Below are 15,645 nucleotides of genomic sequence, written 5' to 3'. Positions count from 1 at the left end.
CTCCTCATAATACTAAATTAAAAAAAGGAAATTTCCCAACACTCTCCAAAATGCATATTTAAATGCCAGATTATTGCTCACTACAAACCTTTCTTCTGCAGCTCCCGTCTTCTAAAAGTGAAGGCATTATTTTTTTCTGGTTCCTTGGAAGCCTTGGTCAATTTACACTGATCATCTGTCTTTCTCAGGCAATGCTCAGACCTGTAAAGAATATTAACTATGACTTATCTTTGATTTTGAAAGAATACTGAATAAAAATCCCAACAGAAACAAGGGTTGGTTAGACCACAAACTTCTGCCTCTCTCATAAGCATGTGGAGCTTGGCAAATGAAACACAAACTAATTCAATCCCCATCATGGAAATACACAGATACTCTAACATTATTAATGAAATTGATGCTTCTAAAAGGTACAAAGTATGAAAATCTGACATGCTTGACATCAGACACTAAAATATTATTTTGCTGTAAAGCATGACTGCAACGAGAACACAAAACAAGAAAAAAAAGAGAGGATGACAGTTAGTTGAGTGTATCCTTGCCTTTGTCATGAATGCAGTGGGAATGAGGCAATGTAGTATATTTTTAAATAAGATTTAGAACTGCTAATAGAAACCACTGAGTAAGTTCCTGCAACGAGAAAAGCTTTGAAATAGAAATTCCTGCTCAAAAGGGCCTGAAACAGTAACTTTGAAGGGGGGTGGGGCGGGACAGGACATGAATGACGAAGAAACAGAAACGGATTACAGTACGAGAAACTAGGCAACCTACAGGTGTTCAGTTGAGTTTGTAGTTTCATTCTAAAAGGAAGGACAGGTAAGAAAGTAATCAGTTTGGGGTTTTTTTTATTAGCTTTTTTATAAATAAGAGAATGTATTCAGGAGGTAGTGACAGACTGAACAGTATGACTTCCTCACATTTGAGGTCTGATCTTGTAAACATACTCTCAATTTCTCTGGAGGCTAGTTACAGCTGATAAAAGTCTACGTAAGTGTATTTTGGTTTCTAGTGTATGCATTAGGATAACATTTAGTTATATGTTCATGTGATATTTTCTCACATGAACTTAATTATATTCAGTACACAAGACTTCTCTTCTGAAAATTTATCAGGGTTACAAGATAAAAGAAACTAACCTTAATGACCTCTGCTTCATCTCCTGTGAGAGTTGGAAAATAAAAAAAGAAAATAAAGAAGATTTCATAGATAAAGCAGTTTAATGCTGCTCTGGAAAATCTGTTCCATTCCTCGTTTCATCACCTCACTTAAACCAAAGGGATTTTGTGTTCATTGCTTTATAATGTGCCTAACTCAGAATGTTGCAGTCTCCGATTTGCAAACTGCTAAGCAATCATCACAATGACTGCAGTCACCAACAGCTGAGCCTGGACTCATAAAGAACACCACCAGCCATGGGAAAGAACATTCTTGACATCTTTAACTACATAGCCAAAACTGTTGGACACTTTCTGAAGATGCCTATTCTTTAGTGCTGCATCTGTAGGTGAAAGTATCATTGGTCTTTGGGAATACTGTAAAGACAAATAAAGATTTCCAGAGAGCTCCAATACTACAGCGATGAACAGTATATAAGCACCGTGAAGAAATTACTGATTATCTTTCCATTCAAAAAGAATCACGAATTGAACCATATACAGAAAAAGTGTTTGGTAAGCACTATTATTCATTCTGTATATTGAATGAGACAGAGTCTTCCACAGGTCAGGCACCTTTAGTTCTGGAATAACCTCACTACAGAAGACTTGATTTTGGAACCCACACCTCTCTCTCAACTTAAATATTTGTATGCATAACAGCTATATAGATTTGACTGCCTTAAAAGACCATACAAAACCATTAAGTGTTTTTTAGCATGTGTTTTACACCAACATCACATTTCAGGCCTTTCAACAATAGGAAATATTTCAATAGGAATGTTTCAGCTAATAGACTTCCCTAAATGTATTTACTCTATACACAAATTCTGCACATTTTATTTTCACTTCCAATCTGCTGATAACTCAGTTTAAAATGCACCACTTAACAGATATTTGCATAACCTAAAAAGCTATGGCAGTATATACTGAAGTGTTCTCAACAGCCATGAGAAAAAAGTAGGAAACACACTTTAAAACCCTAAGTTTCTGTACATTTAAAACCTACCTCAAATTCATTAGTTATACTGATAGGTCAGTGGTGACTTAAACAAATGCATTTCACACTGAGTTGCAGTGAACAAGCAATGCAAAATCCACCAATTCTGTAATACCAAAAGCAAGAAAGGAAATAGGGAACTCGCGGCAAGTTTTAGCTGATAGAGAAAGGTTAACTAATTACCACCCTCTTCTGATCGTAAACAATTCTTTGACTTAATCTGAAATTTCTATAGTACAAAACTGGCACAATTTTCAGTAAAACAGAGCATGCATTCTAGCTACCCTGACATACAAAAGAATCTCTATATGGCCATGTGCATATATATGCATAATCATTATAAGGGGGGAGCTTTTCCTCTCCTCTGAAAGAGGAGACCCCAGAAGAATCAGCGCCACGTGTATCTTATGCACAAACCTTAGTTACAGAGAGGTGACCAGGATGAAACCACATCTCTGTTGAAATAATTCCTAAATTCTCCATCTCCCATGTGATATGTATTACAACTTGCACTAATGTGCTGGTCACTGGGGAAAGGTGGTAAATCCTCCTAATGTTGTTTCCTGCTAATAACAAGCCTTTTATTTAATTCACCAGAAAAAGCATATTACAGGAATGAAATATTAATCCTTCAAACAATGAACCACTCCAAATCTAAAGCGAGTACACCAACTACTAAAAAACTGACTAGTTTTGTGCTTGACATTCTTGTGCTTGACATAAAACTAAACAGCTGCCCTCCAGATATGAGCTTGAAAAAACATGCAAGATGTTTCCTCCTATTTAGAGAGTTACATACAAGAGTTCATGTCTTCCTTTCTATGAACCCACTACCTCCCATCATCCAAAACAATACCAAGTGGAAAAATCACATACTAAAAATTATAGATATTAAAGATTTTGTAGTAAACACCCCCCCAACAATCCAAACTCCCCCACTTTAGTCAGCCTAAAGTTATGTAAAACTGTTTATTAGCAACAAATGTAATACTTCCAAAATGACACAGTCTAACTGTTCTAAATCCCTCATTTAAATTGCAGCTTTGTCAGATTAATTTCAGCAGCAATGGGTATCCTAACAGAAAAGGAGAAAGGAATTCTTACTAATTTAGGTTCTCTAAGATGTTCATGTATCAGAATGAGGAGTATGACTTTCTTTTCTCAAGAATTTTTAACATTTCTTTAACCTGGGAACTATTGATTATTCCTGCCCTCACAAATCATTTTTCTCTTCCTTCCTCTTTCTATTTTCTTCCCCCAAATTTCTTGCTATTTGCTCCTCTGGGTACTTTGCTGTTGAGCAAAGAGGTGGCCATAAAAGACAAGAGGAAATAGCTACTCTGAATTCAACTGCCATCTTAGACCAAAACAAACATTATATAATTCTAATATCTGATTTCTGCTAGTTTTATATGTTAAGCGTTATTGTGATGCTCAGTCAACCTAAACATAGGAAGAAAAAAGGAAAAGGAGATGTTAAGCAACGAGAGGACACACACAGAGCCCTTGAACAATGGCACTCCATTGGGATTGAGACCACTGGTGGATGAGTGTGAAAAGAAATGAACCATCACAGAGAGGAATTTGGAGAAGTTTTGCAAAAGAAGTTACTTGAAATCATACTAGAACATATTAACAGCAACAAGAAAGGAAGATTTTGGTTCTGGACACAAAACCAAATTAAATGTGTTTGAATTACTTGGCCATCTTCACAAATCAAAACACTGATCTATTGCAAATGGAAATTCCTTCTATGAAAGAAAAGTAGCCTATTAGCATCAAGTAGAGCAAATCAGAATAAATGCAATGTTAAAACAGCTCATTGGAGTAGCATGTTAGTTTGCACTCAGGAAATTGATCTCCTGCTTCAAGACAAAGACTATAACAAAAATTGTTTCAGGGAAATTCTTTTCCATTGTGAAGTTATGTAATTTCAGGAATACTGGCAAAATCAGCAGTGAGTAACATACCTTTTAGACAGAAAAGAACTTTCATGAGGAGAACTTAATATTTGACATGTCTGTAGGCTGGCAATAGATGATGAGGGTAGTTGACCTGATTGTAATTTGTCAGCATCAGATAAATTTGCATCAATTATTACGTGGCTGTCTATGTACTTTCTTCCAATTTTCGTCCTCAGGACATTCGTCAAGATAACTTTGGGTTGCCTGCCATATATATAACAGTACATCATAAATACTGCACTGAAATCTAGAGAGAGAAACTTCTTGTTAAATTAATGTATCTTACAGGCTTGATAATCAAACATCATTACTTTCAGTCTGTTAAGAGGCAAAACAAAATCCCACTAAGGAGCTTAAAATCCCAGGTAAACAGATAAACATAAAAAAGCAACAAGAGACCAGGGTAAGAAACACTAGCCATATAATTTCACCTTAGCCAGATACAATTCACACTGCGTCGCCTCTAACACATCATCTAAGTATTGTATAAAAACTGATAAATGCTTATCTCTAAATAGCTTTCATGCATTATCTGTACACATTTCTCAGAACTATGACCCCTTAAGCCAGTTCTCCTATTTTCATGACTAGTCTGAAACAGTAACAGTGAAAATACACCTTGATACATTCTCTGAGAAAAGAGGGCAGTTAAATGCAAGTGTATTCTTATCACAAGAATAAAAAAGCAAATAACCTTGATTTTCCTGTGAACAAGAAGCCTCCAGTAAAACAGACTGAATTTTCTCAAGCACTTAGTCAACAGGTAGAAAAGTAGCACATACACAAAAAGGTAGCATTAGATTTTGTTCCCCATCTCCCCTTCCAGGTGGCACTCTACAGAATAACAATAGCATTCTACAGAATTACAACAGTAAGGCTCAGAAAAACATCCGCAAGTGTTAGAAGAGACAAGCATCAAAAATAAGCTAACCACAAATATCAATATGCAACTGCCCACTTGAGCACACATGCGTAAGAGCAGCACAACTTACTTTATACAATGCCACTGCAGCCAACTTGTTGTATAGCCCTTGATTGTCCCGCTTAGTTTCTCAAACTGTGGTTTAAATTCTACCACTTCTATTGCCATTTATTTTGGATTAGGATGTAATGCCACGGCCTTTTTTGAATCTGTTATGAAGAACATTGCCTTTCAGGCACCAACTGCATAATTCTCCTGTTGTTTGTATTCATCCACAAAGCACACTCCAGCACAGACTGCGTGATGTCTGGGGAGCACTCGGATCTCCTCTTGCACTGAGATGTAAATTTGCTTTTAATCAGGAGACTACCTTACAGACAAGACATTGCAGAGGCACACGGGTGATAAGCAATGAGGATATAATTGAGAGGAAAAATCTAATATAGAAGAACACTGTAGTCGGAATGTAACCTCCAATGAAGGAAGTCCCTAAACTGTTTACCATCAGAAACTCAGGAGAGAAAACTCAGTGAAAAAAGCAGTCACTCTAGCTATACTTTTCCCTGGGTATCTGCAATTGACTGCTGCTTGGGGGGGGGGAGATACTGGACTTAATATGGATTTCTTCTGACCCCTTAAGCCAGTTCTCCTATTTTCATGACTAGTCTGAAACAGTAACAGTGAAAATACACCTTGATACATTCTCTGAGAAAAGAGGGCAGTTAAATGCAAGTGTATTCTTTTCACAAGAATAAAAAAACCCAAATACTTTCAGAGTCCAATGGCTGAATCAGAATTAATTGGTCTTGTCAGTACAGAACCATCTAGAAGCCATCTGATCAGAAAACCCACTAAAGCGTGCCTGGCACCATCTCTCTCAGTGATTACCAAAAGGAACCAGGTACAAGGGAATTTAGTCAAGTCAGATGACATAAGAATATAGTTCATGAACAAGACAGCTGTAGTACAACAAAGAATTTTCTCATGAAAAAACAACTGCAAGGAAAATTATTTTGCTTAGTGACACAAGGCAAAGACAACCTACCTTTTAGACAGAAAAAGGCTTTGGAGAGTAGGGTTTAAAATTTGCCATATCTTTAGGCTGGCAGCAGATGACGAGGGTGGTTGATCTGACTGCAGCTTGCCAGCATCAGAAAAATTAGCACCAGTTTTAGGTTGCGCCTGTGTGTATTTTCTTCCTATTTTCGTCCTCAGGACATTCGTCAAGATAACTTTGGGTTGCCTGCCATACATATAACAATAAATTAATAATAGGGTGCTGAGAACTTCTTAAGTCACATGAATTCAGCAAAGCTTTTCTATGAGTTTACTGTCTCTGCATCATACCTTGTATCTTCAGTAGAATAAAGTTCAGTTCCCTGACAATTTCAAAAAGAACTGCTTTGTGAGAAGAGGAAACAAACATCTCTTGATCAGGACAGCCTTTCAAGGTTTCTTCTTCTGGCATCAATGACTAACACATCTATATGTGATTCTGAAGAGGTAAACTTTCAGTGCAAAAGCATGGAAATCTTTTAATTGCAAAATGTTGAAAGTGGTGTCACTACAGCCTTACAAACTATTCTGAAAGTGTACACATGACCATTTGCAGGATACGAAAACAAGCACTCCTATATTATTGGTTCCCATATCACAAATTAGATTGATCTTGGGGGGGGGCAGAAATCAAGAAGCTAGTACCGTCTCTCAGTTTTAAAGCTCCAGCTGATTTCTATTCAATTTCACTAAAGAAATTACACACAATTATGAATTAAAAAGGTAGTAAAAACTCCCTATTGAAGTTTTTCAAACAAATATCTATACTTTGCTGATTCTGCTAGATTGGTACTGAAGTCTCCACATAAAGAATTAATTCTGTAGCATGACCAGTAACTTGGACAGTTTCCTTATAAGCTGGTATTATATACCATAGATGATTTGTCAGGACTGACTTTATTTTCAAACAGATCAGAATTGGACTTGTTTCCCCAGGGCTGGTCCTAAGAGGACACTGAAGTTCAGGCTCATTTGTTGGTTTTAAAAAAAATCACTGAGACAAGAATTGCTTTCCCTATTGCATGTCTTGCCTAACAAACTAAATTGTTCACATTGTAGAGCAAGAATCCTTCTTTTATAGCTACAGAAAACCTTTTACTACTCGCATAGCTGTTACATGCATGCTACAGTGACATTTCTTAAGCAAATGGCTGCTGTTCCTCAGTGGATTGACAACTGTGCAAGCAACTTTTAGGAAGTAGTTGTCCCACTGACATGCTGCACTTGACTCAACAGCATGGTTACATGGTGTCTAGTGGTAAATAAATAGAGGTATGGCATGAAAACTGCTGAAGAACAGATATGCTTGAACCTAAAAAAAAAAAAGATCTGGAACTGCCATGCTAATGAAACACCTTGAACTTGGGGAAGACATTTCACATAATCCTTTTACTTTGGTCTTGCAGTAGCTGCTGCATGTTGAGATTTCTTTTCCCTGGTTACTTACCATGTTAACAAGACACATCACCCCTTCTTAAACTTGAAAAGACAGTAAGGTTCCTGTGCACAGCTTGGAGAACCTGTGTATAAACTATGAATGCTGGTCAGTCTTATGAGATCTCTGCATCACTGAATCCCATAAGGTGTATGCAATGAGCTGCTTCCCCTCGGAGCTCTACTATGCATTTCCTAGATCAGTGGTCTTCAAACTTTTTTTGAAAGTTATTTCAAGCATGTACCTAACATTTAATTATAATTTATGCAGATGTACTAAGGTGCTAATATTATGTACATTATAAAACACAAAATAGAAATTTAAAAAAAGGATGCAATAAGTGTTGAAAGAAACATTTATTTATTAATTGTACAAAAAAAATGCTTCCTTCCTGCACCCCAACGGATTGTCTTGCACATACCACACCTTGGAGACCACTACCTAAACAATGGACAACAAACCTAAATGGCTCCCATTCAAAGCTAAGTAACTTAAGGTCAAGTGAAGGCAGTTTCCTCCACTCTCTGGGCTTATCTTAGAACTTTCCCAAAGAAAACCTAAGTGGTAAAGAGCTAGAGCTTTGTCTCAAAAAAAAAAACCAAACCCCAAACAAAACCCCAAAAAACCACTACCAACCCCAAATTACGGCACTCTGATGCCAAGAATCTGGACAGAGGAGAAGGAGTGTTATGTAAGGGATTGGTCCGAATTAGCTGTTGGAAAAACAATCCAGAGTTTCTGAAGTGAGAGTTTGGCTCTATAAAGACAATGAGAAGTCATATGTACAATGACAGTCTCATTAGAAGACTGACCTAAACCACAGGAGTCCTCCAGAATGTTTTAGGCAGAGTCAGGAAAAGGCAGGTATACATTTCTTCTTTTACCTAGACCTGTATATACTGTATGATTACTAAAGCAAAGAACTGCTATTTTTAAGAACCTATTATGTCTGAGTATGGGCTTTGAATACTGTAGGCCTAAAAAAGGTTTGTGCTACACTCCAAGGATCCAGGGATTGGAGTTTCATCTAAAGATATGCTTTAACTACTGAAAACCTTAGACAGTAAATACAGGTCATGAGAGACAATTTAGTAACACTAATGTCTTACATGGTGGAGCCCAACTGTAGCAGCCTAGTGAGCATAGACCAAGCCTGCAAAGTGTTCTCGAATTAGCATAGGAAGCAAGAGACTTCTTTTCTACAGAAGTCACCACTAAGTCAGAAGTTCTAGCTTTTTTCTGGGCTTCTCAAGTGTTCAGAGTTGATACACAAACCATAGTTTAATACAACCAGAAGAGCTTACAGTAACTAGACTTATACATCATTTATTCTTTGTCCAACTGCAAGCTATATTAGAAATAAGGAATATATAAGCAATATCTAAGGAAATAAAGAATATATACCTTTAAGAAATGTGATAAAAATTCAATAGCCTGAACTTGCAAGGTAATTAGTCCAGTGTGAACATACAGGTCAAAGAATCTTTATTTTAATTGTATGATCAAGACTTGTAAAGATAACAGAAAAGATTCCAACCTTTCGAGTGTTTAACAATACCATCATGACAGACAAAGCCCACAGCAGGAGGTAAAGAAGTCAGAAGCATAATTTCCAGTGAAACTGGATTTCACTACCTATAGTTTGTTGGCCACCTTGGAAACTCAGGTCTGACATCCTTTGCTCACATTCACATCAGGCTAGACCTTGAGAGGCTCCAGGCCCCTCCATAGTTTGGTTTACTAATTGTTACTAGGTACAGAATTTGCAGTGTTTCCCACTCACTTGATTTAAATGGGGTTTATACATTTTAAGTAAGTATCTTTGCAAAAATCTTACAATTTAAAGCATGTGCACACCTGTGCAACTAGCTTTGCACTGGAAATCTGTGCAGAGGAGAGGAACCTTCAACAAACAAGGAAGAAAACAGTAAACATTTGGCTAGTCTTAAAGATGTCAGTGCCAGCCTAAGGCATCACTTCTTTTGCGGCACCAGTTTTTGACTGAAGACCTTGATAGGACAACTGGTTATGGCCTGATCTTCACAGATGTACAGTGGCATCAGAGCTTTCAATGGCTTGCCTTTCTAAAGCAAGAATGGCATCTGGCAGCATTTCTTGAAAAATGTCATTAAGAACCAGGCGTAAAATAGATTCAGGAAAAATATCTACACTTAAGCCAGCCTGTATCTCTGTAAACAATGGTTGGGACATAGATCCCTAAATTACCTGTTAAACTCTCTACAGAATAAAGTAAGCAAGTCATGCAAAAGACATTTCAAAAGATAAAAATTAGTGTCAAGCAGAAAAAAAAGCAAGCAAAGTATACATTAAAAGCAAGTCCCACTGGCAGACCCAGCAAGTAACCTGCACAACAGTAAGACTGGAGGCATCTTGGTGAAGGAAAACCAAAGGTGGTTATTTTTGTTTCCAAAGGAAGCACCTACCACACTCTCTCTTATCTACCTCCACAAAACAGAAAAAAATATATAAGCAAAGGTAATGAAAATGTACTTACGCATGTAAGGATGGAACAGACAAAAAAAAAAAATTATGAAAAATGCTGTTAGCTGTTCCTGGCAAGTCTCATATCACTTTTCACAGGCAAAAAAAAGGATTATCCTACCTTACAAAGTGCAGAACCAAAAGCTATTAATGATTTGTACTCCTTTGGGGAAAATGTTTGACCTCTATTTCACCCAATAATCAGAGCTGCTAGATCCAGTTCCTTTCTCAAGGATCATATTTGCGCACACACCAGTGTTGTAACCACTGGCTTCAGTTTGTTCAAATCTGTATTAGAAAGTGATCAAAATGAGACCTGGAGGCTACTGGCTCCTTTTGAAGTAAATTATTATTAATTGTCTACATCACCATCTTCATACCTGCATTCTTCTACTAGTAAACCCAAGTTTTGGGAAATAAATATTTTGACAGTGGCCTGCCACGTACCACGTGAGGGCCATCCTGTCAGGTCCTATAAAAGCTGAACATCTGTCCTGGATTTACAAGATAAAGCCACTTATAGACTTTATGTGTATTCAGTTATCTGAGCTTCTGCAGCAAGCGCACAGCTCAGGAGGTCTTTGGCCTTTCGGAGCCCAAAAGAATAATGAGATGCACTATCATTAATGTGAAACTCTGATTACCACATTCACTGACTATACCCTGTTGAGAAGAAAGCCTCTGTCTGTCCTCCTCCTACTTTAAGGCCATGACCTTTCACCAACTGATTAGAAGTCCATGTTTTAACAGCAAACATGAACATCCCTACTAACCTCCTTGCTTTGCTAGACCAGGAAGTTATTACTGCCCACATGTGCTTGTTAGGGCAAGGGGAACCAGCATGTAAATAAACGATTGCCACAAAAACCTGACTGCTATGGGGTCAGTACTTGATTCAGCCATGACATGCATTTCAATTACCGTTTAAAATACTGAGCTGAAAGAATCACACACATCTTATTTAAGTACACCTCCCACCCTCCCCCTAAAGAAAATTTGATGGACCAAGATGAGAAGCTTGAATTTCAGAACAGTGTTCTGTTCTGTTTCTTTTATTTGTTTTTATTTCCCCCCGTTTCCCTCTTGGGAGAATGCAGGAGTAATACAACTGAAGTAGGTGGATGCCTCTAAACTCTATCTCCAGGTGGCGATAGCTACCCCTTGAAATAGTGTTACCCACTTCCTCAACAACAAAGAAGTTTCATAAGTAGGATACAAAACATTAATTGGCCAATTACATAAGTACCACACCTAACTTTCTGCAATGACACTAATAAATTGAACTATTCATATTTCATGACAGTTCTAATCTGTTCTGTGACACAATTGTGAGAACATGTAAGAGACCTCCAGCATACGATAAGGTCTAGGGAACTAATCTGCCCTGAGAGCCCTGTCTGGCATCACGAACACATCACCTGACAGTGACCTTTCACAAGGCCATGAGCAGAGGTGTTCATGTGAGAGCAGCTGTGGTTGCTGCTTCCAGCCCCCCACAGTCTCACATCACAGCAGGACTGACAGAAGCAATCAACCACCAAATTTTATAATCCAGAACTTCAGTTAAAAACACAAGTGAAGGTGGGTTTGTGCTAATACATCCCACTTTGTACTTTCCGACTAAAATTAAGTGCCAATAACAATGCTTAAGCAACACTTTCAATGAAGCATGCCTCTCTAAGTATTTGCAATTAGCTCCTATCAATAAAAAGACTGGTTTTAAAACATCGGGAGCTAACAGGAGTTTGTCACTAAGACTTATTTCGCACTTTTCAACGCAAATTAAAAATTCCTCACTGGGAAGAAGGAACAGAGAAACTTTTGCATTAGAAAGATTTTCAGCATTCTCACTTCACTCTTTCCTCTTCTGCGTTTTGTCAGGTCTCAGACTTTTGCTCAACAAACACCACCTCTTTAGAACCTGTGTGCTCTTTCTACTCATTATGCAATGAGGTCAGTGTGTTAATTTTGACTTACTGAGAAACTGGGTACCCAAATGAAATACTTGGAACAAGCTTTATTGCAGACAGTATATTAAGTTTATTTTACGCAAAACCTCCAGCTAGTCTCTAGACACGCAGCTTTTTGAGGAAGTGAAAAAAGCACAGGTTTAATATCTGAATATTTGCTGTCTCTTTACAGTCTAAATCATTTCTCATGAATGTGCTGGTAAGAATTTTGGTAAAAATGATGGAATACCTACAAATGCTACTTGAAAGTCTCTCACCTATCAAAATTAACATGTGTAACAGAAAATTAACTTATGTAACAGATCCAAAGGTACTTTTTTTTTTTAAAAAGCTCCTCAACTTTGAAAGGTCAGTTCAAAGTTTACTGAAAGACCTATAGAGATTGATATCCAATATCAACCGTTTCACACCATAATTAAAACTCAGGAAACAGAAATTAACATAGCTTTTAAATTCTGCTAGGTTGACCCTGTGAGCCAGTCCCTCAGTTAAAGTTACCGAGAGAAGCATTTTGAGGTAACTACTTGTAAACTGACAGCTATGCCTCTGAGGATGTATGAAAAATAAATTCAGAATCTTTTACAAGTTCACCTCTTCTCTGCAACAGTTTGAAGCATTCTGAATATAAAGACCAGGTTATTCATAGGTCACAAAAACACTGAATTCAGCAGTGTCACAATCACCTGTTGTCATTAAGCATTTTCATTATCCATGCACTTTGGTTTTAACAGCCTCTCCTGACAAGAAATCACTATGGTCAAGTTAAGTTCCAGTCAGAAAATGAGGCAGAGAATGCATATTTTTATTTATGGAGGTATGAATGATTTGTGGAATCATAATTGCTTCATTAAGATAAATATAATTAATTTCATCATGAAGTCATTATGCTTCCTAGCTGCTGTTGATGAATCTAATTCTTCACGTTCATTTCCATTTGTCAACTACAGCACTTAACAGCTTAATTGTTTATCCAAGAAAACTTTGATCTAGCTGACAGCTTCACCAAAGATGATTTTAAATAGTTTGCCATATCTCAAAGAAATGAAGATACTTGCTTTTGGCAACACAGCATAAAGAAGGGGCACATCAGCAGTCTTATTTACTCACTTAGGTGTATTGATTAACATAGAGGTGAAAAACCTCTAGATTTTACTGTCTTCCCCTACTAATCATCATATTGCTTGGTTGGGGTTTTTTTAAGAGTTGATAAAGCCAGGTTGACGACTGCGGACTACAGAGCAAAAAGTGACAAGCAAAAGATAATCTGGGAAACTTCTTAAATATCTAAAATCTCTAGGGCTCGAATGACAATTTACACTTAGAGTAATGAACACCTTTCAGGATTCCAAGCAGGTCAACAAGCAGTAATTCCTCTAGTAAGTATCACACTCCCATTCTGATGTCAAAGTCTTGTATTGTGTTGAAACAAAGAAAAAGTTACAGTTGCCATTAAATCACCGAAACATGATTCTCTGAAGGTGGGCTACCTAACAGCTTGAAAACCATCTCTGCACAACACAAATAGTTATGCAGAGACCAGAGATACCCATCTTCAAGAACGATCATGAAACTCTGAATATACAAACAGAGAAGAACTAATTTTGAGATTACTTCTTACCCAATTGATTCTTCATCATTAGAGCTGTGTCTGTCACAGTCCTTTTGCCTTTTTCCTTTTGTGGAAGGCTCTCTGTTGTTGGCACTTAATTTCCACTGAAATAAAACAAACAAAATGAGCAGGTTCCAACAGACATAAATATGTCATAATAGATATTACACTAGAAAAAGGGAACAATGCCAGGTGTTTAAACAATGCAACTGATCCAACAAAGCAGAGCCACAAAGAGTATATACAACAATTTTGCAAAGAATGAATTTGGTTGATTTAAAGCACCCACATACCACCTGATCTGGAATGGAACCTTTTTTGTCCTAAAAATATTTGACAATACAGGACAATTCAAATACTTCCCTATTTAAAGGGGGACTATCCCAAACAGGGACTTAAATATTAGGCCTGTGTTACATAATCACAAATACACAATAACCTCTACTTTCTTTAATTCCATGCATTTAACCAAATTATATTCCAGCCAAGATAGAAAATTCTGAGAAGGAAGAGGAATTTGAAGGTTTGGTACTCAGGTGGCAAAGCCCACAACAGCAAGACTTCATTTTTTCCAAATTCTCTTACCTTACCAGAATGCACTTACATTTTCAAATTAAATAAATGAAGCCCCACCAAAACATATAGTTATTTCTGCAATTCCAAAACCCCACCTCCCTCTGCCATTACCTCCTCCTAGTCACTCCTCACTTTTTTTAATGTAAAAGGTAATAAACCAAACAGATGTTTTGAAATTATGCCAGTCAGGCTGAAAGCAAACTTATTTTAATTTCTGTTTAAGTGTGGGGTGAAGGCATCTGAAAAATTCATGCCCGAGCATATTTTACATACTTTAGTGAAGTCTGAAAGGTGCATCCCAAATCAATCTTTTCCCTACCATAGGGACTGACTCTGTAATGGAAAATACCCTCATTATTAAAACAGTTGGTAGCAAGAAATTGCCTTGAAGGTGCCCTCCCCTCCTCCTGCCTTCCAACATCATCCAGTTCACCTCATAGCACTGGTCTTCAAGTACGTTAGAGACCTATAGACCCAAATCACTGAAAGCTGCACAGAATTTCTCAAACAACATGGAGCAAACTCTGGCAACACTAAATACAACACGGACAGACCTCTGTATGGATAAACCAGTAATATTTACTTTAATTATGATACCTCATGAGCAATCTTTTCTTTTAAAGTAGAATATAAAGACTAGTCAGTGTTTAAAGCACACAGAGCCCTCTACCACATGGAAATGTCTGAAATATATAGACACAGGTAAGAAAAATAAGAATGGAAAATTAGACAGTATACAGGAAATAACAAGGGGGAAAAAAAAGATTTTTTCAATTCACCCAGTCTAATCACTGTTTTCATAGAGGCAAAGAGAAAGACAGGAAGAATGCCATGCAAGTGCTGTCTGCCTCTGCCTAAGAGGCTGCTGCTTGTAACCATAGGATACATTACGCCCAACTTCAAAACCTGACTGTAACTGGATGCCCTGCTCACTAAGAGTAACAGTAAAGAACACAACCATGCAGTGATTTTATATTACAGCATGCTCAGATGATCAGACCTACCAAGAGATCTGGATCGCATTATCACCATTACTGTAAGTCAAAAATTCCTAACTTCCCTCACTAGGTTTTTAAAACTTCTCTGTGGGGGATGCTGTTTGTTCAGCCCCATGATTCTGAAAGCACTAAAACCAGCAACAAACTCTCAATGCCGAGCTGAAGAAGTCAAGAGTAGCAAAGTATGTTTCCAAAACCTGGCATTTTAAAAGTGCTTACTGAATTTGAAACAGATTTATGGAAGCAAATATTTGCTTCTATATGTGACTGAGATGATCACGACAGTCATTTACGATAAATGCCATTCAGTACTCCTACAGTCTTTTGGTCTTAATACTGAAATCAGTGATTTCTGTATTAGCACCTAAAATTCTGTAAAAAGTTATGCAGTACTTAATATATTCTCTTAAAATTTAAGCTCTTGGATACAAATAATGACTAGTTGAAAACTCAATGTAA

General features: G+C 37.3%; 1 protein-coding gene across 20 annotated transcripts in view; it reads right to left on the bottom strand.

Annotated features, from left to right (window-relative positions):
- The window catches only part of SENP7 (SUMO specific peptidase 7), a 48,441-nt gene that overhangs the window by 28,131 nt on the left and 4,665 nt on the right, over nt 1-15,645 (bottom strand). For 13 of the 20 annotated variants that reach the window (XM_069785620.1, XM_069785609.1, XM_069785613.1 and 10 more), the window contains 4 exons: nt 13,622-13,716; nt 6,086-6,283; nt 4,125-4,322; nt 89-201 (listed from right to left, as the gene is read on the bottom strand). In XM_069785620.1, the coding sequence (XP_069641721.1) occupies nt 89-201; nt 4,125-4,322; nt 6,086-6,283; nt 13,622-13,716 (604 nt within the window). Of the gene's footprint in view, nt 1-88; nt 202-4,124; nt 4,323-6,085; nt 6,284-13,621; nt 13,717-14,461; nt 14,522-15,645 lie in introns of those variants that run through there. The other 7 variants (XM_069785625.1, XM_069785624.1, XM_069785628.1 and 4 more) reach the window with 5 other exon arrangements.

This window comes from Haliaeetus albicilla, chromosome 6, assembly GCF_947461875.1.
Source record: "Haliaeetus albicilla chromosome 6, bHalAlb1.1, whole genome shotgun sequence".
NCBI lineage: Eukaryota > Metazoa > Chordata > Aves > Accipitriformes > Accipitridae > Haliaeetus > Haliaeetus albicilla.
This window is presented reverse-complemented; position numbering and strand designations above follow the sequence as displayed.